Raw genomic sequence first — 22,239 nt, forward strand, 5'->3', positions numbered from 1 at the left:
GTGGTGGATGTGTTTTTAATGACAGATGAAAAGTAATAAGGGTTGCTTTGTGTTTGTGATGGATGTTGTGTATTGTAGGATGTTGTTCTTTTGCGATGATGATGAGAGTGGTCTACGATGGATTCTTACAGTCTTTTATATCTATTGTAACGCTGTCTTGCTTACCTACCATACATCTTACCTATACCTTGTACCTCTTGAAAGTTCACGCAAGGAAGGAAGTTGCTCCGAGCCTCAGGCCTCAGGCGGCATGTGAAAGACCCCGACTCGCCGGACGAACATTTCAACGAAGTCCTCCCGAAGTTCATCCAGCAACTTCCTTCGTCATCCTCGCGAATACTCTGTTTGTACAGCAATCTAGATGAGTGCTTGATAATCATGCAGAAAGCAATCGATTGACTCAGTAGTATCATGATTGTGTCCGACTCCGAACAAAGGTAGCGACCAGGTTTGACAATCGTTCATCCATTCTCAACCATGCCGATTTAATATCGGCGAGTAGTCAGATGACTGCCTCACGTGTTCCTGGTTAATCCTTCGAGACTCAACAGATTTCGAACAGGACCAGAACATACAAAAGATGAAGTTGATCCAGTGTTGAGGCCTCACAACATTTTCCATCCTTACCTCAGTCCATCAGTCGCTCGCAATCATGATCAGCATCAGAGATACCATTGCTTCCTTAGACCAAGCGCGTTACGATGCTTTCATAGCTCAGCATCAAGATGGCAACACCATGACTTCATTCAACCTGATCAATGGGACCATCCAAATCCGCATCGTTAGATCCAAGACTCTGGACGTACTTGCAGAAGACCATTTTGCCGACAGTGGCCTTGCAAAGCAGTGGATTGCTGAATATAACGATGCTGTCAAGGAGATCCAGAAAGAAAGAGCGAATGTTACTGAGAGGGGTATTTATGGGACACCGGAACCGGAAGAAATTGTTGTTTGATCACGGATTGCTTTGGTCGAAGATCAATGACCAGGTTCTCCAGAGCTCGATATACAGATCCCTGACAGATCGGTGACCGGGTTCTCGACATATCAGTGATTGGGTTCTTGTCGCATCCACGGTCAAGTCCTCGGTGTATTCATGGACAGACTCTCGACGCAACAATGATCAGGCTCTCGATGTATTGAGGCTCCCGACGGATCAATGGCCTGGTTCTCTCGGTATCAATGATCAGGTTCTCGACGCTTCAATGGCCGTGTTCCCACTGCAACAATGTACGAGTACTCTGAATACAATACATGTGTACTTGATAGATTGATGACCGGGCTCTCGACGTGTCAATGGCCGGGTTCTCAACATGTTAGTGGTCAGGTTCTCGACGCATTGATGATTGAGGTTAGATGCCTCGCGCATTGAGCAATGGCTCTCACTATCGTGGCTGCGAATAGGGTTCGATGGTTTGCTCGGCGAGAATCAGATCTCGGCATGTCGATGCATGGGCCTCGTATCCACGCTCTATAATGGAAGCCGAGCACTCCTCTCCCGTTTACTTTCTTTCTTCTTTGCGGTAGCAATTCACGACATCAAAGAGCTTCACACAATCATAGACGAAGCCCCTCCTCTGTACCTTCTCTTTCTTCCGCCCATCTATATATCTGCCACCAAGACAAGATGTCGTAAGTAGTCCTACATGATTCTTTTCTCTCCCAAAGCTAACCTTTGAATACAGAAACATTCCTGGCCTAAGTCAAGAGGTTCGCAACCTCAGACGCCCTCTGAGCACTAATGCCTACTACTCTTGTTCGCAGCAAGAGTGGGACGTCCTGTGTCGCCAGACTTTGGTGCCTGCCTCTAGGGCAAGGGCTACCACCGCTCTCATGAAGAAGAGCAGAGCTGGCAAGATCCACGAGACCGCGGATGGCGAAGCGGCTCTGGCAAGATGTTCTGCCTGTACCCAGGGCAACAATGGCAATGGATATCCTTGCTACCTCTCCTCCAACGGCACCACAAAGTCTTGCGCACATTGTGCGTTTTCCAACAAGTCGAAGTGTGGTATGTGTTTCCAATACACGCATCAAGGAATACGACTAATCGTGATTGAATTCAGATGCTCAGCGTGCTCCCGCCGCCGCCAACAACCCTGTCGCCCCTCTCCCTGCCGCCCCTCACCCTGCCGCCCCTCACCCGGCTCTCCTCCCTCCCCCTGCTGTCGCCGCTCAGGCCCCTTACCCGGCCTTTGCACCCCCTGTTCAGCAGTTCGTCCCGGGCCCTGCCAACAACGTTGGCAGTGCTCCTGTCGCAGCCCACCAGCCTCTCCCACCTCGTGAGTGGACAGACGAGGACCTGAAAACCCTCCTCACAGAGGAGGAATTTCTTGAGCTGTTCAACAGCTTGAGAAGGGATCACGAGAACCAGCGTCAGTGACCTGGGTCTTGGTGTAAGATTATATAGTATACCCCCAATTGCAATGTCAAACCATTCCCGACTTCACTCTATCTCCCTTGATATACCATTGTAATGCATAGTAATATCGAGATTTGCTAGCTTGTCCAGTGAGAGTCTCAATCTTATGACCTCTCTGTGGACAATTTTAGAAGTTATAATCTATTGTGACTTTTGATAGCCTTCTTTCGAGTCGACACCATGGGGGAGAGCGAGATTTCGATATCTCCCATGCCAGTTTATCTCCTTCAACATATTATCGAAATGCAGAATAGTTTGGGGTTTGGTTGATGTGTCCAATGAGAGCTATTGTTGATGCGAGCTCTCAGTGGATGGTGCCCAGAATCAAATCATATCATGCATTTTGATGGACTGTTTTTCGCAAGAATGTTTCAGGTGGAGTGTCATTGCTACATGCAAGTTTCATTATGGATAATGGATAATTCATGTCTTTTATCAAGCCTCTGGCTGAGCAGCATAGATCCTCACAGGATACAGGTCCTTGGGGAAGCCTCTCTGCAACTCTGTAGCCACAATCTTCAAGCCTGCTTCCTTGAACAAGGCTCTGAACTTGTCATCCGTCCGCGTAACACTTGAATCCGTCTCATCATAGACATCCTCGCCCAACTGATGGTTTGACAAGTTTTCCTTTAGCACGATCCAACCGCCTGGTGATAGGTGCTTTTGTATGCGCGTGAAGAGAGCATTGACTTGTGTATCAGTGCATTGTCCTAGACACCACTGGATCCAGATGATGTCGTAGGTGTGTTCAGGCTCCCATGCCTCAAGTCCGACATTGTATATCGTGCCAATCTTGCCTTGGTCTCTCAACTGCTTGAAGTCATCGCCCTCCGAGATCTCCCTTGTGAACTTTTCGACGGGCTCGACGATATCTGTAACGGTTGCGACTTTGGACAAGAGTCCTAGAGTGATGCGGCCAATGCCAGCGCCGCAGTCGACAATGCGTGAGAGTGGGGTTGTGGTAGGGTGTGTTTTTGATGCGCGGCGCAGTTTGGCGAGGAAGGTGGTGGATTGTTGGAGGTCGATGCGAGAGACTTGGGGAAAGCCGCCTAGCATGCCTGTTACTGAGGGATCACATGAGTTCCAGTATGTGAGAGCGGCCGACGTGTCGATTTGTGAGTCTGGAGCGGGTGCGGCGTCCGATCCGGAAGACATGTTGTGTGGTTGGAGAGTGTATGAGATGGCAGATGGGTTTGATCAACGGGTTTAACAGATAGTAATGCTTGGTGTCGAAGATCGAGTCCAGTGAGATGTTCGTTCTGAGTGAGATGTTCGTTTTGAGTCAGAAAGTCGTCAGGCGCGAAGAAGCTGCGGAAGACGCGTCGATCAACACTTCAACGTCACACTTCTTAACTCGAACACGACAGGGAAAGTGCACTGAGACACCAACAACAGAGCACTGAATACATGCTAAACAGAACTATGTTCACTTCTGTCGACGCGTCTACAAGCAGCGTCTCGAAAGGCGTCAGAATTTCCCCATCTTCACACAACACATACATACCTTACTATCACACGTCTTCTATCAAACTCCCAATGGCCACAACCTCGATTCTTCTTCAATGTCCAGCCAGCGGCCAGAACATCAATGAAAAAAGAGATAACAAGAGATATTGTTGTTTTCCAAAAATTCCTTGACGATCGTGAGACCATCAAGAGCAGTCAGTTGATAGTTTTCAACTAGCAAAAACACGATCTCGGACGAATCCTCACTGATACTATAGCACACATGTCAGTAGTTGCTCGAAGTTGAAACGGCGAGAGCGTGTAAATACCGCGTAATGCTGGAGCATAGTTAGTATCCATGTCTGAAAGGAGATTTTGAGTAGAAACGTACCCCGTGCACTATCAAGAGTCAGTATTGGAAGATAGCTGTGTCAGATTTGGGAGTACGAACCTTGGATGGTTGGTGAAGAGGGTGTGGATAGCGCGAGTACTTATACCACCACGGCTTACGTAAGCAAGTCAGGGTCATACCATCATCATATGCTTCACTTCTGGACTTGGTTTTTGTGGACTATCAAGGCTCAATTGGTTGCTGTGTCTGTCAAATGGTGACAATCTACGCTTTGAACATATTGTATCCATTGACGATATCATTCGAGTATCGTGGCGAGGCTACTTATGAGATAAGATGTGTGTGCTAGCCAATCTGGAAAACTTCAGTCTTCTGCACAGTCAACCTCAGATAACCATTCATTGTATTGACATTCGAAGCATTGTTCAGGGCAAAATAGGTTCTACGGTGTATCTCGTGACCATTCCTTTAGATAATCATCGACAAGATTGTTAGACAGGGAGCAGGTCGTCATAGCGGGCAATATATTCGGAGCTTGAGATGTCATGAGGGGCTTGGCATGTCATGCACAATGACCTTGATCTCGCAAACCGTGACAAAGTTTCCAAGATGAAGTTGCACATTCTAGGACCAGCTTTTGGGCTGCCTTCAATAGACGCAGAATGTATTGCTGCTGTAGCATTGATCGAGCGCTACACGCAGGGCAGCAGTCAGGCATGGGCTCTGGTTGCTTGCCATGAAGCCGCGCCAGGCACTCGACTCCCCTTTCTCCAGGTCGGCGACGAGACATATTCCGGCTTTGATCGGATAGCTCAGTACCTCATCGATACGTCCGGTAGCACTGTCCCTGGTCTGGCTACGAATCTGACAGCACAGCAACAAGCAGATGCGACAGCGTAAGACCCGGCGCAATCACAAACAATCAAGCACACACTGACCCTCACACAGACTTTCGACCTTTATCAAGTCTGAAGGCCAATTACTGCTCGACATCTCGCTATATGTGTCGTTCGAGAACTACCGCAATCGCACCCGTTCTGCCTTCACAAAGATCCTCCCGTGGTACGCCAACTTTGTCATTCCTCCTCAGCGCCGCCATGAAGCACGACAACGCACTCAGCACCTTGGAGTGTCCAGTCTGGATGTAGATGATATACACGAGGATGTAATCGACAAGCCATCGAGCATGCAGTCCGAGCATCAGAAAAAGCCTTTCGAGCACGAGACCGAGAAACACGCTAGGAGATTGCTGGGACGCAAAGACACAGTCCGCACCTTATTACAAAAACCAGAGCATGCTGCTGCCTTCAAGTTGAACGCAATAGCCGACAACTTCTTTGAGCCGCTGCAAGAACTCTTGAAGAACCAATCCAATCTTCTGGGCACCGACCAACCCGCAATCGTCGACTGTCTGGCCTTTGGATATCTGAGCTTGATGTTCTACCCCAAGATGCCCCAGAACTGGCTCGCTTCCACTATGCGCCTCAAGTACCAGAAACTTGTTGTCTACCTGGGCTCTTTGAGGGACACCTTCCGAGTCGACGCCCACCCTGACGAGGCATTGGATGCTGTTTCACAATCAGAGAAAGGTGCCGCCGAGCTTCCCTGGGTATCACCGCAAACTTTCAGTCCCCTTACTGTGGTCGGCTACATTGGACAGAGCCTCGTCAGTCAGCTACCGCTATCGAAGACTAACTCAGGCTTGGAATATTTGCCTACTAAACGTCAACCAAGCTTCCTCAAGAAATACCTCCCTGCGGTACTGGGTCTTACTTCTACATCGCTGGCTTTGCTGGCATTCTGGGCCTACAACAACCTAACATGGCCGCACGGAGAAGCGGTCCACTTTTTTGGCCGAAGGAGGTTAGTAGACTATGGTGCTGCTGGCGCAACCCTCTCTGCTCTAGGTAGCCTGGGTCTGCAAATGCAACAACAGCAACAACAAAGTCAAGCCCCTGTACAGGTTGACGTTACTGTCGACGAGCAGGTTTCGCCGTAGAGAAAGCTTGTGAGACAGGCTTGGCAAGCTTCGATACAAGATAACTCACCAACCAAGATGCACATATAACTCTTCATATGCATTACTCTGCATTGGGTTGATCAATTCTACCGCTCTTGGTCATTGGAAAGTTGATCCGTGCGGGATCATCCAGCAAAATGGCTGCCTAGCCATTGTTAGGGTTCTTGTGCCTGGATTGCATCCTAAAAAAGCCACAACCGCCCAAAGATCAACGTTCATCTCTGCAAGCGAAAAGTGCCTTCCTGATGCGTACGTAGATCAGCTCACAAACAAAGGTAGCTCTGATTCATATCGTATCTCTCTCCATCCTTCTCAACGTCCATTTCTATATTGTGATTGTCTCTCACTTTGCTACAGTCGAAAAGCACTTTGTCGCTTGCATAACATTTCTTTCTACAACACCATGTCTTCAGAAGTCGACAATCTCTCTACGTCGCCTTCCTCGTCAGCGACACTTACAAGCACCATGGTCGTGACAGAAACGGCCACAGGGCAAGCATCCACAACAACCGCTCTAGTCACCTCCGTGGTAACAGCAACGGATTCGGCAACAGAATCAATCCCAGCAGTCGTGGTCACCGTGACAGCGACAGCGACACCAAAATCCACATCACGGCCAGACCTTGATGAGCCCCATGAACATAGGCTGGCAGTAGGCAGTACAGTTGGATTTTTCTTGGGATTATTCGCACTCCTCGTACTACTTGGGGTGGCACTCTACTACTGGAGGCGGCGGAGACTGAGAAGGAGAGAGGCAAATCGTGCGCAAGAGGCCAGCGCTGCGCAAGGAGAAGAGGGTGCGCCGCAGATGTCGACGATATATGGCTGATCGGGCTGGCAAATGGTTCTTTGGCTCTTCTCGAATCCATTCATTGGCATCCTACTCCCCATTGGTCTCCATGCTTTTGTGTTGAGGGCTAAATTGCCTATGCTGGCTTGCATGGTACATGCCCAGCACTATCGCCTACGAAGAAGACATACAAAAACGACTGCAAGAAGCTCGTGAAGCATGTAAAGAAGGCCTATCATGCGACAACATCCGGCGACTTGACTGTGGCAGTGATTCGCTCCTTCCCAGACAAGACAACTTCCTTGCTAAACCCATCTGCATCTTCACGAACATCTCCTACCGGAAGCTCTTGAACAAACGGAAACAACAGTGCCTATAGCCTTTGACCACCTGCATCGTCTTCTATGCTTCGCCTGGGTTGCTATCCGCACAGTCTCTCCTTCGTCGCCGGAATTCATGGGGCTATGCACGGTCTGCCACAACTGTCCCTTTCGTCAGCGGGCCATGAGATAGCCCGTCATATTTAAATTAGTCTACTATCTCCAGTTGTCATAGGCAGTCAAATGTCCACCTGCGAGCTCACAAACATATTATCATTCATCGCGCCGCCTCTGTGGGGGATGTATGCTACCAGTTTTCGGTGATGATTGTAGTCATCGTTGTCGCCATCTCTGTGTATCTGTATCATCATCATCATCTTTGTTGTCGTGGCGTTGGCCTTTGAGATTGAACTGCTAGCAAGCAGAAAAAAACACCAAACAAAGGCATATGTTTAATTCTTGTCCCTGATGCATTCGAAACTTGATTCCTTTCTCTCTGCAAATGCCATGCCAAACGCTTCATCATTGAGGAGAGAAACAATGGCTATCGCATTAGACTTCTCACTATCATATGTGTTACACCAGACAGGCACGTGCTCACGAACTGCCTCTTAAGCGCCCAATACGAACCAGAAAGTTCCTTCCTGCAAGTTAGTCTCTCTCAGCAGTATCCCTGCTTCACAGACGGATAGATGCATATATTGCAAGCCTGGCAATCCTTGGCTGCTGTATGTATCAGGCTCAACGGAAAATGCACTGCAGCAATGTCAGGTAGACCAGCATGTCAGCAGATTCTCCCACACAGTAGTCGGAATCAAGACCAGATGCATCACATGCAGACACTTTGCAAGCGTCTGGATTTGAGAATTGAAGGGTGAGAGTCTTGACTTCTCGATCACCAAGTGTCGTTGCCCACGACATCTGGTCAGGAAAGAAACATGTCACTAAGCATGACCCAACACGCCAACAAAGGCTCTGATTGTAGGATGTCGCAGCTCCCAAATCCCGATACCTACATACTTGCTTCTGCAGCAAGCCTTTGTGCTACAAATCAGGAGGGGTAAGAAAAGGAAAGAGCTCAAGGTATGAATCATGATTACCCTCGCTCGTGCATGTTCCCACCATCTACATCTTCCACTTTCATCCCACCAACGAGCAAAACCACTACATCAAAGCAAACCCCAATCTCAATTTCATCTCTACTTTGGCCTCTCTTTTCCATACCACCAAACCCAGCAAAAATGCCAACACAACCAAATACACCCATACCGATTCCTGAGCAACAAATCACGCACTCGAAAGCAGCAATAATCGGTGGAGCAATAGGCGGCACGATATTTCTTCTGCTCGTCTTGGTCGTAATCTTCATCCCTTTATTCCGACACCAGCGTTCTTGTCTCGATATAACATTTCGCCATTGTTCCACTACTCCTGCCCCGAGTATCCGTAACGACTCGATGCAAGAGGAGAAAATCGTCCAACAGCAGGTTATGCAAGCAGAAGGAGGAGAGGAGCCAGGAGAGAAGGTATTGGGCGGTGGGAAAGACGGAGAGAGGATGTTGGGCTTGGGGTTGGAGGAAATGGTGGGACTGGAAGAAATGCTGAGGATTGAATTTCCTAGTCCTTCGAGGTATGAGTTGGATGCTGGAGGTTTCGTGGAGGGGAGGGCGAACTGGGAGATTAAATTGTGAAGATGGTGTGGTGTTGTTATCTTCTCCTTTTCCTTCACCAGATCTCTTGTTCTTACTCGAAACATCGAGACTGTTTCTCTGCAGGAATGAATGACTTCTTGAAGTCCATTTTGCAGGGGGGTTGTCTTGCGGCCACAAAATTGTCCAAGGTTATCCATTATACTTGCTTGCTATGTTCATTACCACTCAAATCTTCTCCTGCGCCCAAGGATCTTCCGCCGCTATATGATTCGCAACATCTTCTTGATGTGTCTTCTGTACGTCCTCCTCCGCATCTTCCTCTTTGGGTTGGATGGCACGTTCTTTGCTCAACTCCGACACACTCGTGACAGCAGGTCTGGACTCGTCGGCAGCCCACATCTCTGTAGAAGCTAGAGTTAAAGGTGTAGGCGCAGTAGGGGCATTGTTGGTCTCGGGTTTCTGCCAATTCTTGCGCTTCTCGGACGCCCAAGCGCCCCATGATGATAGATAGGCACCGGCGCGGGAGGATGCTGCTTGGACTGATGCTTGTGCTTGAGCCACTTGAGCGTGAAAAAGTCAGTGATACTGCTTCTAACTGGAAGTAAAGTAGGATTTACCTCTTGGGGCGAGCTTCTCCTCAGAAGTTCTTGGATTGTTGGCAGCAGCAGCTTTGCTCTCTTCGGCACGTTTGCGCTGAGCTTCTCGCATAACCTCAATATCGGCCCAGAGTGTATTGATGGCGCCAGCAACACGCTCACGCCCGGTTGATATATGTTTGCCCATAGCTTCTTTACTGCCTCTCCAACGCTCGTCCAGATGCAGCTCTGAGACTTGAGCAGCAAGCCTGCGTTGTACGTCTTCAATTGTCAAGCCACCAGCACAAGGGTGTCGCGGCTCTACAACATCGAACAGATGCGAGTCTGTCGTACGTTCGAAAAGAGCAAAGTTCTCGGTCAGGGCCCATTGATTCATGAACTCGCTGCCGAACTCGACAGAGGGATCGCCTTCGACTTCAGAGAGTAGAGCTTTGGGGTCGCCTTTGTGGTTAGAGACGAAGCGGCTGTATTTCGAGGCCGAGAGTAGAGAGAGGAGGTATTCTTCGAACTGCAGGCGAATGAATTCTTCGCTGCCTGCATAACCCATATCCTTGGGTCGGCTTGGATTCTTCTCGTCCCAAGTATCGTTGACAGATTGAGTGAGGAAATCAATCCATCGCCTATCTGCCGTCGACAGAGCCAAAGCGTTGCGCAAAGATGGCGAGAATATATTGATGGTATTGTCATCAAGATTAACCAAAATATCTGCATAGCGATCCTTCTGTTGAAGCAGCAGTTGGTTAGTAGAGCCAACAACATACGATTTCGTATCTTGGTCAGCTAGAGTGTCGAGTTGTTGTAACGGTGTGTAGGGACCAAACAGACTGCCCTTGCCGAAGATTTGCAAAGGAACTCCCATGTAAGCCAGAAGCGAAGCTCGTTCGCTTGTTCTCAGCGAGGTAGGCTTCTCTACGTGTGTGGCATAGTAATCCATACGAGGGTCTGCACAATCGCGAAGGTGGCGCATGAGAGTGGGTATGAGTGATATGAGGGAGAACTGAACCAGACACATCTTTTCACAGTTTGAACCAAAGAAGAGCATCTACAACTGCATCAGCGCTGTCCTCTCTCTGGATGTTGGTAAAGCTTACCTTTGGCTGCAACAGCAGGCATTTGAAAAGGACCAGGGTCTGCCATTTGAATTGATGGATCAGCTCGCGCATGGACAAGCCTGTCACAAGCATGTCAGCAGGTAATAGGACAGAGCTAGCCGAATCGCAGGTTTACCAAAGTAGAGATCTTTATCATCCTCCTGACTGCCGAAGCCTTTGTTTAAGCTCTCTTGGAACCGCTAACACAAGTCAACCATGCTGTATCTCAACGTAGAAGACAGAAGTCTGGCGAACCTCTAAGATCTCGATGTCTCCAAAGTCTCTAGACGAGAATCAGCCCCTGCGTTTTGTATTGCAATTGTCCAAGACTCTTTCTAAGGGGGAGCGTACTTTTGAGCAAACCAAGCCCTTGTCACAACACTGAGCTTCTCTCGTATGGCGGCGAATGTTTGTGGGTTCTCGGTAATGACGACGACTGCCTTCTGGACGGTGCTGCGAGTGACATCGGCGGGCCTGTGGAGCAACTCCCTCGAGTCGAGCTGCCGAGTGCAGCTTATGCCGAAGAGCGAACGTTCGGGTGTGCTTTTGAGTACCAGGGTGAAGTAGGAAAAGTCCTCTGTAGCACTGCGTTATTGCTGGTCAGCTGGTTGTTGTAGCAAGTCGGGCGTAGGCAAAGGGGAATCGGATTACGCGTGGGCACCATCAGACAAGGCAAGAAAGGGCAGCAGCTGCCAGTCATTGTCAATGGCGGGATCGTATCCTTGGTCTACTCCTACCCATCGCTCGACTTCTGGACCACTAGACTGAGTGTGAGCTGTTGTTTACTTTGGTCGCTTGCGGCTGGGAAGCTCTACCGCTGGTGGTGGAAGTCGACCACTGCTACTATGGGGTGATATGTGTCGGCCATGGTGCTATGCTATCGCCAAAGGGTCATCCTGCAGCACTCAAGTCACTGCTGTGCCAATCAATGCCTGAGTGTCATGTGTCGGTCTAGGCCAGCCCTCACTGGTCACATTTCTGTATGACATCTTCACGCCGCTCCAACTAATTTGGCTTGGCGGACTATGAGCCTCTTGCTAGCAACCATTCGGGTCTTGCAATGCGACACAACCTGACTTATTAAGTGTTTGGTGCCTCTTTTTCTTGTTCTGCCTGTTTGTTTCTATGGTGGTTCCCCTAAAGCTCCGCAACCATGCTCGCTCATCTCTCCCACGCTGACGCGGCGCCTTATTTGCACTCAGTCTGGCTCTGGAGTCATTGTTCCACAACCTTGTGGACAGAGACTTGTCGAAATGTGTCTGAGCCAGACTGCATGTGCAATGCACCTTCGTCTTGTATATCCATGAGGTAAAAGGGTTGTGCCAGTGCTCTTAAAATCAAAACAATAAACCAGTTCCATCATTGCGATCCCAAGCTTGCATATCCTTGGGATTTCGCTGTATGCGCCTGCTCTTTCTGTATCGTCGCAGTATATTCGATCATGCACGTCTGACTCCCGCCTATTGAGGCACTCCGACTTCTTCACCGTTCTGAGCGTCCACGTTGTGGTAGTCGAGAATTTCAGAGTACCTGAACAATCATGTTAGTCAAACTCGTCTTGACGCTTGTCTTTGCATGCGAACGTACATCATGATCTTCCAGGTATCAACTGGCAAGTCGGCATCGTTGAAGGACCAATCGAACTTCTCCTCGGCCTCGGGCTCATCGGTAGGATCGTGGTAGGGGGCGAGGTAAGGGTCAGCCAGAGCGTCACCTGCTCTGATACGTGTGCGAGGGTCGAAGACGAGCATACGCTCGAGCAACTCAATGGCTGGCTAAAGTCAGTTCATGTTGCAGAAAAGCTGCTTTGTATACGGACCTTGAGGATCGGCGTTCTTGAACTTCTTGGTCAAGGGTTGACGCTCACGCTTGGGCAGGGACTGGACAAATCTGAGGGTCTAGAGCAGGACACAAATTAGCTCATGTTTATCAATGGATTAGATTCATAGTATCTTACGTTCTCGCTGCAGATAGTCTGGATAACATCATCTGGTGGGGTTCCGAGAAGCTCGGTGATGATGGAGAATTGGTTGACGTGGTCCTTTCCGGGGAACAGGGGCTTGCCCTCGAGCATCTCGGCAAAGATACATCCAACACTCCAGATATCAACTTCGACGTCGTACTTTTGCCAGGTGAGCATGATTTCTGGAGCTCTGTAGTATCTCGTCGAAACGTAACCGGTCATCTGAGGGTCTTGAATACGGGCCAGACCAAAGTCGCAAATCTTCAAATCGCAGTTCTCGTTGACCAGGATGTTGCTGGGCTTCAGATCACGGTGGACAACACCGGCGGAGTGGACGTATTTCAATCCTCGCTGGAAACCTTATCAGTCGTGATCTATGATCCCGTTGTCGAGTGGAACGAACCAAGATCTGGTACAAAAAGTATTGGATGAACTGCTTCTCAAGCGGTCTCGAGGTGAGCAGGCGGTGAAGGTCAGTGCCGAGAAGCTCGGTGACGAAGTAGCTGAGTGATATTAGTCGGACGAGTTGAAGGGTTGTGGAATAGAAGTACGCACATGTCCTCGAGGGGAGAGATGAAGATGTCGCTAAGACTGATGACCTGTGGAAACGAGTCAGATGCATTGGTCGAGTGGGAAAAAGTTTTCCGATACACACATTCTCATGCCTCAAATGCTTCAAAAGCTTCAACTCGCGGTAGGTGCGCTTGGAAAGGACAGGTGTGCTGAAAGGCTTCATGATCTTCTTGACAGCGACAGCCTGGTTTGTGAGCTGGTCCTTTGCCGAACTGGGGATTTGTTAGGGCTGTTTTGCGTGCAACCATGGAATCGCTCACCAGACAAGACCGAAAGCTCCCTGGAACGTCGTTAGCATCTCAATGCGCATCAGTCAGAACCTAGAAAACTCACCATGCCTACGGGAGCCAGTTCCGTATAACTTTGGAGACAGTGTTAGCATTCGCGCTTGCCGAGGCGATCGGCCGAAAAAACAGGCCCTGAGGATTATTTACCGGCTGGTAATCTCGAAGGTGGTTCCGAAAATCTGCGCGCGTACGAATTCTGCCATGGCGACGGTGTTGACGGAGAGTAGTGGTTCAGGAGGGGTTTGGTTGAGAAGACGGAGGTCGAGAAAGCGGATTGATGTTATGGACCGTGGAGTGTGGAGCAGCCGAACGAACCAATAATGACGTGGGCGTTTCTATGTGGCTGGAAATCAAGGATTCTCCTTCTTGTCAAGTACGACTAGTCAAACCCAGCAACACGACTTCTATCGTGTAGGTAGTTTGGCTGGCTTGCAAAAGACAGATAGCAACCCGACAGTAATAGAGGCGCTGCAGAAATGCTGCGCTAGGGCGTGGCGACTGGGAAAGTGCTAAAACGCTTGTCGAGGGAAGCGAGTGCGGGAGTGTTTGGATTTGCTTGGGATCGTCGCTGTCCGCCGGGTGATGGAATATCGTACCTGAATGAACAACAAGAAGACGACGAGGATGGAAGAAGGAAAAGAAGAAAGCCCTCAGGAGAACTAACAACAGCACTGACTGTCCGCAACTTCCATGTTTGTTCACACGCACACACACAGATCGATCGATCGCAGCTGGCCAACTCCAAGCGGCGCGTAAGTGGCTGCTTTGTTTAAGCTTCGACCTTCACACAAATGCTTGCCGACGGCTACCGCTGGTCGATGCCCATCTGCATGTCACCAGCAATTTTCCTAAACACAAGATGCGGCTTCCGATTGAGGATCAGGATACGTACAGCGTGGATCACCACACTTGACGACGGAGTTCATGTCCTTCTCTCTCCTTGTGTCCATCCTCCCTCCGCCATTGGTTGCTCCCCAGATGCGGGACCACGAGATCCGCCGCACCACGTGCCAAGGGAGAAGAGGCTCAAGTGCCTGAGCTCTTCCCGATCCGAACAATTTCACAAAATAGGATGCGGCTCCTGCGGGGTGTCTCCTTGACAAGACTCATGGTCACCCTGTCTTTCAAGCATACAGGCGGCAGGCCTCATTGCGACCAGTCAGGCAATTTCTTCCTCCCCATCAAGAGCTCCGGTGCACGACCATCTGGATGTGACGTTCGCTGTTGCATCCTGCTCTGAGCGCAGTTACCTGGCGGGTCGAAGCAATTTTTCATGCACGGAATCCAATAACTCTCTGTTCTGTGATTACACTTTCGCGAAACTCAATCAAGGTAGGATGGGCTTCTGTGTTGCTCGCCTGAAGTTTCGATGGTGTCTTCACCCCCAAAGACATGCCATCGACGTCAGAAGCCATTGGGAAATCACGACACGTCTCGCTGAGTTGGATTCCAAGGCTCAAGTAGGGTTATGATATCTCTCGACTCGACAGGTTGACACCGTACCCGTATACTTACTGGGTTGTGGAAATGCAATATTCCGTTTACTGCACTAGCCATATCATCCTAAGGTGCTTGACGGGCAAATGGAGCTGGGGCTGGCTTCCAAGCATGGTCCTAACAAGACGTGTTGGAGGAATATATTGAACAGCAGGGAAACGTCCGACCCAAATACTTGGTTGATACGAGGTGGGTTGATGGAAATGTACGAGTGGAAATTTCATCCACAGGTCCAACACCGAGGATTGCGCGGCTGATGACCTCGAAGCTCTCGGCCGAGAAGTCGCTCGCTCTGTCAATAATAGAACGATAGCTTGCCTGCGACCAGGGAAAAGCAGGCAAGCCGGTAGTGCTCCACCAAGTTGGTCTATGTGCGAGCGCGAGCGCCGGCAAAAGATGCTTCAACAGAGCGACGACAGACGAACTTTCACCTCGGAGCTGGTTACGAGCAAATGACAAGTCTGTCTGCACCGGCTAGAGCAGTCCATGGTTTACGACAAGTACGATGCGGCACTCAATTAATTGATTTCTCTTAGCAGAACGAACCGCAAGCAAAATCTCGATGACAACGCTTCCACGAGGGAGGATTCCAATCGCCAACGGGAATTGGCATTTGCAAGGCCGAGACAGCGGTCGAGGGCCGAATTGGGAAAATTGTCAAGTACCAGGTATAGGACGTTTTGCTAGCTTCACGACAGCGACAACGCTGATGCACCAATGTGACGGCAACCGTGAGCGATTGGCGTTTCGGAGCGACAAGATTATGCACAGAGTTCAGACGAATTGTGCACAGAGCAGAGAGAATGGGGGCCTTAGAGTAGATACTAGTAGATAGTGCGTCTATGGCAAGGTGTAACGGCGAGCGATTATGTGGCGCAATTCCAATAGCAAACGGCAGGTACGGTGTTGCTAACAGCACGATGGCGGTCGTGATACAGGGTGGATACAGCAGACATGACCAGTAGCTTGGTTGCTACTCTCTAGGTTTTCCTTTGATTTGCCTCGCTCTCTCCTTTTCCAAAGTCCTTCGAGTCTGCGAGTGTTTCAGCTCATCTTTTTGCATTGCAGCATTACAGCATCGCAAGCGCCTGGAGCAATTAAAGGAAGGCTCAAAGCGATCTAATTGCGGGGGCCCTGTAGCAGAGACAAGGCACGGACGAACTCGACAGCGGCAGCGTCCCAGAGAGTCGACGCTCCCAGACACATCACCAACTCTATCAACAAGTCGCCGACCACTCGTCCTCCTACCTAACTATCCACTCAACCCGTCGCCGCCTCGCATTTCGGGCTTCCTCGTCCATCTTTGCAGCTTTCACTCTCTCAGTCCTGCAGCTGCGACCGCACTACCGCCCTTGTTTTGTCTGCCGTCGCTTGGTCGCTTTCGGAATCCGGCAACCAACAGGCCATACAAAGCCCTCTCCACCCACCCAGCCACCCTCGTCCATCCACCTCGCCATTGTTCCGTTTTATTGTTTGCAGCCAACCACGCTCCCATCAAACCAACGCCGAGCTGTATTAGCACCCGCGAACTTCGCCTTGACATCTTGATTGAGCTTGCGACATCCGGCCGAGGCCGGTCCAAGCACTCGGAACTGTCACCATGGGTAACTGCATGAGTTCTAGGGGAGGAGACGATGAAGGTCAGAAGAAAAAGAGTCAGGCGATTGATCGTGGCCTGGAAGAAGATTCAAAGAAGCTACGGCGCGAGTGCAAGATCCTGCTGCTGGGTACGTCAGCCTTGAAAGCTGTCCAATCATCACAACCTGCTAACCTGTGCTGCGCAAAGGTTCTGGCGAGAGCGGAAAGTCGACTATTGTCAAGCAGATGAAGATCATCCACCAAAACGGCTACAGTGTCGACGAACTGCGCCTCTACAGGCATACCATCTACAAGAACGTCATTGATTGCGCCAAAGCTCTCATCGGCGCAATGCAACAATTCGACATATCCCCAGAAGTACCCGAAAACATTCAACACTGCGAGTTTATCATGCAGTTCACAGTCGACCCCGACCCGAATGCTCATCTGGATGCCAGATGCGCTACTGCCATCACTGCAATATGGAAAGATCCCTGTATACCTAGAGTCCTCGATCACTCGAGCGAGTTCTACATGATGGACTCGGCATCTTAGTGAGCACGCCCATTCTGAAATTGCAGCTGTTCAGTGCTGACTGCTAGTAGCTTCTTCGACGAAGTCCACAGAATAACCCAAGACGATTACTGCCCGACGGAGGCAGACGTACTAAGAGCAAGAACAAAGACTACTGGTATCTACGAAACGCGATTCCAGATGGGCCAACTCAGCATTCAGTAAGTGCCATGGTCATGACCATATCCTTAGCGCTGTGCTGACTAGCTTGCAGCATGTTCGATGTTGGTGGTCAACGAAGTGAGCGCAAGAAATGGATCCATTGTTTCGAAAATGTCACCTCTATCATTTTCTGCGTTGCGCTTAGTGAGTACGATCAGGTACTCCTAGAAGCGAGCGACCAGGTATGTGGTTATAAATTTGCTTACCTCTACATTCACTTACCATAGAGCAACAGAATCGCATGATGGAGAGTCTGGTTCTTTTCGACTCGGTCGTCAACTCGAGATGGTTTATGAGAACATCTATCATCCTCTTCCTCAACAAGGTCGACTTGTTTAGGCAAAAGTTGGGCAAATCACCGCTCTCCAATTACTTCCCGGATTACTCGGGTGGCAATGATGTGAATCGTGCCGCGAAGTATTTGCTCTGGAGATTTAACCAGGTCAACAGGGCGCATCTTAACCTTTACCCTCAGTGAGTCGATATCTTTTGTCTCTCAATGCCCAGCCGTACTGACCCATCACAGCCTCACACAAGCGACCGATACGTCAAACATTCGCCTGGTCTTTGCAGCCGTAAAAGAAACAATTCTACAGAACGCATTGAAGGATTCAGGAATCCTATAGGCATGGCATAGCTACTTGCTGGTAACCAGGAGCCTGCCGGCCGACACGTAACCCACTATGACGACCCTTCTACGTTTCTCGCATCGACATACATCAACCACAATCTTCCTATCCTCCGACACGTACGCCGTCACTAATACAATCGCGTAAATGTCGCGCGTATTATGAATTTGATTTCCAGCATAGGCGTTGTGGTGTAAGACCTTTGGCTACTTATGGAGCGCTGGAAGCGACTCCCGCGTGGTTGCGATGGCCATCTGTGGTCAAAAGATCGATCTGGTTTTCTTTTCTTCTTTTTTCTTTCTCTTGCTTTATTGTTCCCTTCGGTGGTTGATGGCGACATGCGGACGGATTCCTTGTCCATTAGTACTGTCCAGAGGTTCTGATGGGGTTGTTCCATGAAGTTGTTGCTCTTTCCAACAGCATGTCTAGCACACGATCGAAGCAGGCATCAAAAAGTGATGGACCGGCTTAGGATTCTCTTATTTGCAGCGTTTTAATTCTCTTTACGAGAAGAAACAGGAGGAAAAGACCATATGTATTAATCATTCTACAACTTGCGTATGCAAATGCACACATTTGTCATGTAGTTCCCTCTGGAACCTGCAGGCCATTCGCTTCTGTGCTCGTATTGACGAAGGAAGCGGCACAACCCTCAACCTATCGAGGTCCAGCGGTTTGATTCACACGCCACGACCCATATTCGTCACATCTGTAACAAGAAGCGGCAAGCGAATACTGGACTGGATTTGGCCATCAGACCAAAAATAAATCGACCTTGGCTCTCATGCATTTGTACGAGTTTCAGCGGATGATTTGGGAAATGGTGAAACCCTTGGCGCCAGCCGGGCAGGGTTCCTGCTAATGGTCGACTATTCATATCATGGCTCCTGCCATTGTGAGTTGATCATGCCCATTGACTGGATGTCTGTTTTTTTCCTTGCCTTGACTTGTCCCTGGCTGGACGTTGCTTCTGCCTGTTCATTTTGAAATCACTCTTTGCCTAGTTCCTACATTGTTCCACCTACGCCAGCGCCAGCGCCTAAACCAAGCCGTCCTAATATTCACATGATCAGACGATCTCTGCAACAATTATTTTCTTGGATGCATGTTTAACATCTACGTCTGCATGACCGAACCTCTTTTCGTCCTCTTCCAATAAACTTGACCAATTCCCGACCGCTCACTTCTCTGGCTGCATACTGGCTGCCGCTTGGCTGCAGTACCACCTTGGCCAATCCCGAAGCCGCACAACTAACCCCTCTCATTCTACCAACGAATACTCGATCAATACATGATCACGTCTCTCAACAAAGGCCGAAGAAGAAAAGAACTTGGCCTCTGAAAAGTCACCTGATTCAATTTGTTCCTTTCAACCTACTTGATCGCCCTCGCCTGCCTGGAGCACCATCACCTTTGCGTTCTCGTAGAAGCAGTATATACGTGTCACTCACAGAAAATCTCTTTTTCTCGTTCATAGTCCCAGGCTGCACTTGATTGTGCCTATCCGTATACGAGATGTGGATCGAAGCATTTCGTCGTGCGGTGGATGAGAATGGCATACCATCCATTCATGATCCCTGGCCAGCGAAGGACGTAAGTCGGACCATTCTTGCATATCCTCAAAAGATGTACTAACGATGTCAGATTGCTTACACGGCAATCGTTGGCTCAGTCATGCTTGCTGCCCTCCTCGAATGGTTTCTCTGGGTAGCTGCTTTTCTATATTGCTTAGTCAAGGTCTACCAAAAGGCCGAGTCTCTCAGCATCAGGATTCTAGCGATTGTAATGATGTTTGCTTTTACTGCTCTCAGGTATGTTACCACCGCCGCAAAAGTGTTCAATCAATCCTCCTAATCATTGAATAGATGTATATTCCTGCCCATCATGGTCGTCACTCTCCCTCTACCCAGTCAAATTGTGCGATACTTTCCTAAAGAAATGGTCAGCTTCCTGCAATGGTTCGCATTCTGGTCTTTCTCTGGACTCCTCATTATACCTTGGCTCATCTGCGTCTATCAACTCGTCACCCACTCTGTCGGGAGAACAAAGCGCATCAAACATGTCCTTGATGAGGATTCAGCTCCCAAGGTTGTCATTGTCATGCCTTGTTATAAAGAAATCCCTGAGATTTTACTCAGAACTGTCGACTCCTTGGCTGATTGTGAATATCCTCCCTCTTGTCTTCACATCTTCCTTTCCTTTGATGGAGATCAAGAAGACGAACTCTACCTCAAGACCATCGAGCAACTGGGTGTCCCGCTGACGCTTGACACGTACCCTAAAAGTATCGATGTTACCTACAGAAGCACTCGTGTGACCATCAGCCGTTTCCCACACGGTGGAAAGCGACACTGCCAAAAGAGAACATTCAAGCTTATCGATAAGGTGTATGCTGAATACCTCAAACGAAACGATAATCTTTTTGTTCTCTTCATCGACTCCGATTGTATTCTGGACAAAGTGTGCATCCAAAACTTCATGTATGAGATGGAACTTAAGCCCGGAAGCAAGAGAAACATGCTGGCCATGACTGGAGTCATTACCTCTACCACGGAGAAGAACAGTTTGATCACCGTTCTGCAAGACATGGAGTACATCCACGGTCAGTTGTTCGAACGATCGGTCGAGTCGGGCTGCGGTGCTGTTACTTGTTTGCCAGGAGCCTTGACGGTCCTGCGATTCTCTGCTTTCAGAGCAATGGCCAAGTACTACTTTGCAGATAAGGCAGAACAGTGTGACGACCTGTTTGATTATGGCAAGTGCCATTTGGGAGAAGACAGATGGCTTACGCATCTCTTCATGATTGGCGCCAAGGAGAAATATCAGATTCAGATGAATACTGGTGCTTTCTGCAAGACAGAGGCTGTACAGACATACCAGAGTTTGCTCAAACAACGTCGAAGATGGTTCCTTGGGTTCATCACGAACGAGGTTTGTATGCTTACAGACATCCGTCTTTGGAAGCGCTACCCCATCCTCTGCCTGGTCCGATTTGCGCAAAATACCATTCGAACCACTGCTCTTCTCTTCTTCATCATGGTCATCTCTATCATCACGACATCACAGAAGATCTCTAACTTGCCTGTCGGATTTATTGCTGTTTCTCTCGGCCTCAACTGGGTTCTGATGCTGTATTTTGGTGCCAAGCTTGGGCGATACAAGATCATGATGTACCCTCTGATGTTCGTCATCAACCCGTTCTTCAACTGGGCGTATATGGTGTACGGCATTTTCACTGCAGGACAGAGAACTTGGGGTGGACCGCGTGCCGATGCTGGTGCTGCAAACTCTACGACTACACCACAAGCTGCCATCGAACACGCAGAAGCCACAGGCGATGATCTCAACGTCGTGCCAGAAACCTTCAAGCCAGCAGTCGAAGCAATTACACGCAAAAAGTCTGTCAAGAACAGAAATGTGCTTCCGGATCAGCATGTCGAGGGCAAGTTTGCAGCACCCGAGCTCATGCCTGGTGGTTGGTACAAGCAAGCAGCCGATTCTACCAATACTCTTCCAGACATTTCCAATCACCCGGCCATGCGCAGGATGAGTTGGGAATCGATGGTGACGGCCACTTCAGGTGTCAACTCGGTCTATCTTCCTCGACGAATCGAATCAATCATGGGACCAGAAGATCAACATCTGTACCACAATGCACAAGCCCATCAGAGGCCGGCCGGTGGACTGCACTACGAGCATGAAGAGTACGAAACTAACCGACCTGACATGGGAACAACTCTTAAGGGGGGTTATTCGGTGTCGGTACAATCGGCGAGTGACGATGAATCAACATATGGGCATGGGCGAATGAACTCTGATAACAGCGACATGAGCGTGGCACACGGAAGAGCTTTTTCGGGCACAGAGAAAGTGCTATCGTACCCTGGAAGAACAAGACAAGCACATGACCATGGAAGCAACCGCAGCAGGACAGGAAAGAGCCCTTTGGCGCGAAGAAGCTTTGTCAGATCCGCGTCGGACTTGCTGCCGGACATGGCCGAGGTTCAAGGAGATCAAGCCATAGAGATGAGGGAGCAAACGACTGGGCTCATGGATCCACGAGCCAGAAGTATCAGTCCTCGAGGCCCGCAGGCGCAATCTACACCAGCCCTGGCACCAGCGCCAGCACCAGCGCCTACAGCTGCCGTACCTGCTCCTCAAAACCAACCTCCACCCCAAGAAGTGGTGGAAGAGAAAAGCAAAAAGGAGCGGAAGAGGTTGAGTAAGACGAGACCCGGTAGCAGTGGAAGCGGGAAATAGGCACCCAAAAATGAGGGTCGGTAGTGGTCAG

At 49.6% G+C, this 22,239-nt stretch overlaps 10 protein-coding genes across 10 annotated transcripts; 7 read left to right on the top strand and 3 right to left on the bottom strand.

The window, feature by feature from the left end:
* Positions 1-652: 652 nt before the first annotated feature.
* On the top strand, positions 653-955 carry M437DRAFT_84120 (uncharacterized protein; the record flags this gene model as incomplete). The annotated part of the gene is made up of 1 exon (XM_041028048.1): positions 653-955. The coding sequence occupies one exon, from the start codon at positions 653-655 to the stop codon at positions 953-955; it is 303 nt and encodes a 100-aa protein (XP_040880098.1).
* A 672-nt stretch (positions 956-1,627) lies between these two features.
* Positions 1,628-2,689, top strand: M437DRAFT_65685 (uncharacterized protein; the record flags this gene model as incomplete). The annotated part of the gene is made up of 4 exons (XM_041024622.1): positions 1,628-1,632; positions 1,686-2,008; positions 2,064-2,372; positions 2,580-2,689. 4 exons carry the CDS (start codon positions 1,628-1,630, stop codon positions 2,687-2,689), a joined length of 747 nt encoding a protein of 248 aa, XP_040880099.1.
* Positions 2,690-2,854: 165 nt separating this feature from the next.
* Positions 2,855-3,574, bottom strand: M437DRAFT_47936 (uncharacterized protein; the record flags this gene model as incomplete). The annotated part of the gene is made up of 1 exon (XM_041021559.1): positions 2,855-3,574. One exon carries the CDS (start codon positions 3,572-3,574, stop codon positions 2,855-2,857), a length of 720 nt encoding a protein of 239 aa, XP_040880100.1.
* A 1,252-nt stretch (positions 3,575-4,826) lies between these two features.
* M437DRAFT_18685 (uncharacterized protein) lies at positions 4,827-6,120 on the top strand (the record flags this gene model as incomplete). The annotated part of the gene is made up of 2 exons (XM_041018970.1): positions 4,827-5,113; positions 5,166-6,120. Coding segments are annotated over 2 exons (1,242 nt in total), but the record flags the coding sequence as incomplete, so codon positions are not given.
* A 520-nt stretch (positions 6,121-6,640) lies between these two features.
* M437DRAFT_65688 (uncharacterized protein) lies at positions 6,641-7,380 on the top strand (the record flags this gene model as incomplete). Its single annotated transcript, XM_041024623.1, has 2 exons — positions 6,641-7,034; positions 7,193-7,380. The coding sequence occupies 2 exons, from the start codon at positions 6,641-6,643 to the stop codon at positions 7,378-7,380; spliced, it is 582 nt and encodes a 193-aa protein (XP_040880102.1).
* Positions 7,381-8,588: 1,208 nt separating this feature from the next.
* On the top strand, positions 8,589-9,038 carry M437DRAFT_65689 (uncharacterized protein; the record flags this gene model as incomplete). Its single annotated transcript, XM_041024624.1, has 1 exon — positions 8,589-9,038. The coding sequence occupies one exon, from the start codon at positions 8,589-8,591 to the stop codon at positions 9,036-9,038; it is 450 nt and encodes a 149-aa protein (XP_040880103.1).
* Positions 9,039-9,224: 186 nt separating this feature from the next.
* Positions 9,225-11,554, bottom strand: M437DRAFT_47968 (uncharacterized protein; the record flags this gene model as incomplete). Its single annotated transcript, XM_041021562.1, has 8 exons — positions 9,225-9,559; positions 9,617-10,637; positions 10,687-10,766; positions 10,823-10,886; positions 10,942-10,969; positions 11,038-11,271; positions 11,338-11,445; positions 11,502-11,554. 8 exons carry the CDS (start codon positions 11,552-11,554, stop codon positions 9,225-9,227), a joined length of 1,923 nt encoding a protein of 640 aa, XP_040880104.1.
* A 592-nt stretch (positions 11,555-12,146) lies between these two features.
* On the bottom strand, positions 12,147-13,712 carry M437DRAFT_47749 (mitogen-activated protein kinase Hog1; the record flags this gene model as incomplete). Its single annotated transcript, XM_041021517.1, has 10 exons — positions 12,147-12,216; positions 12,274-12,457; positions 12,506-12,584; positions 12,644-13,000; positions 13,053-13,152; positions 13,205-13,248; positions 13,305-13,434; positions 13,483-13,502; positions 13,556-13,583; positions 13,657-13,712. The coding sequence occupies 10 exons, from the start codon at positions 13,710-13,712 to the stop codon at positions 12,147-12,149; spliced, it is 1,068 nt and encodes a 355-aa protein (XP_040880105.1).
* A 2,894-nt stretch (positions 13,713-16,606) lies between these two features.
* On the top strand, positions 16,607-17,945 carry M437DRAFT_47576 (G-protein alpha subunit; the record flags this gene model as incomplete). The annotated part of the gene is made up of 6 exons (XM_041021478.1): positions 16,607-16,733; positions 16,793-17,138; positions 17,190-17,318; positions 17,372-17,501; positions 17,555-17,793; positions 17,846-17,945. The coding sequence occupies 6 exons, from the start codon at positions 16,607-16,609 to the stop codon at positions 17,943-17,945; spliced, it is 1,071 nt and encodes a 356-aa protein (XP_040880106.1).
* Positions 17,946-19,463: 1,518 nt separating this feature from the next.
* Positions 19,464-22,208, top strand: M437DRAFT_47422 (uncharacterized protein; the record flags this gene model as incomplete). The annotated part of the gene is made up of 3 exons (XM_041021448.1): positions 19,464-19,541; positions 19,593-19,759; positions 19,814-22,208. The coding sequence occupies 3 exons, from the start codon at positions 19,464-19,466 to the stop codon at positions 22,206-22,208; spliced, it is 2,640 nt and encodes an 879-aa protein (XP_040880107.1).
* Between the last annotated feature and the right edge of the window lie 31 nt (positions 22,209-22,239).

The sequence above is a fragment of the Aureobasidium melanogenum genome (assembly GCF_000721775.1).
Source record: "Aureobasidium melanogenum CBS 110374 unplaced genomic scaffold scaffold_9, whole genome shotgun sequence".
Classification (NCBI taxonomy): Eukaryota; Fungi; Ascomycota; class Dothideomycetes; order Dothideales; family Saccotheciaceae; genus Aureobasidium; species Aureobasidium melanogenum.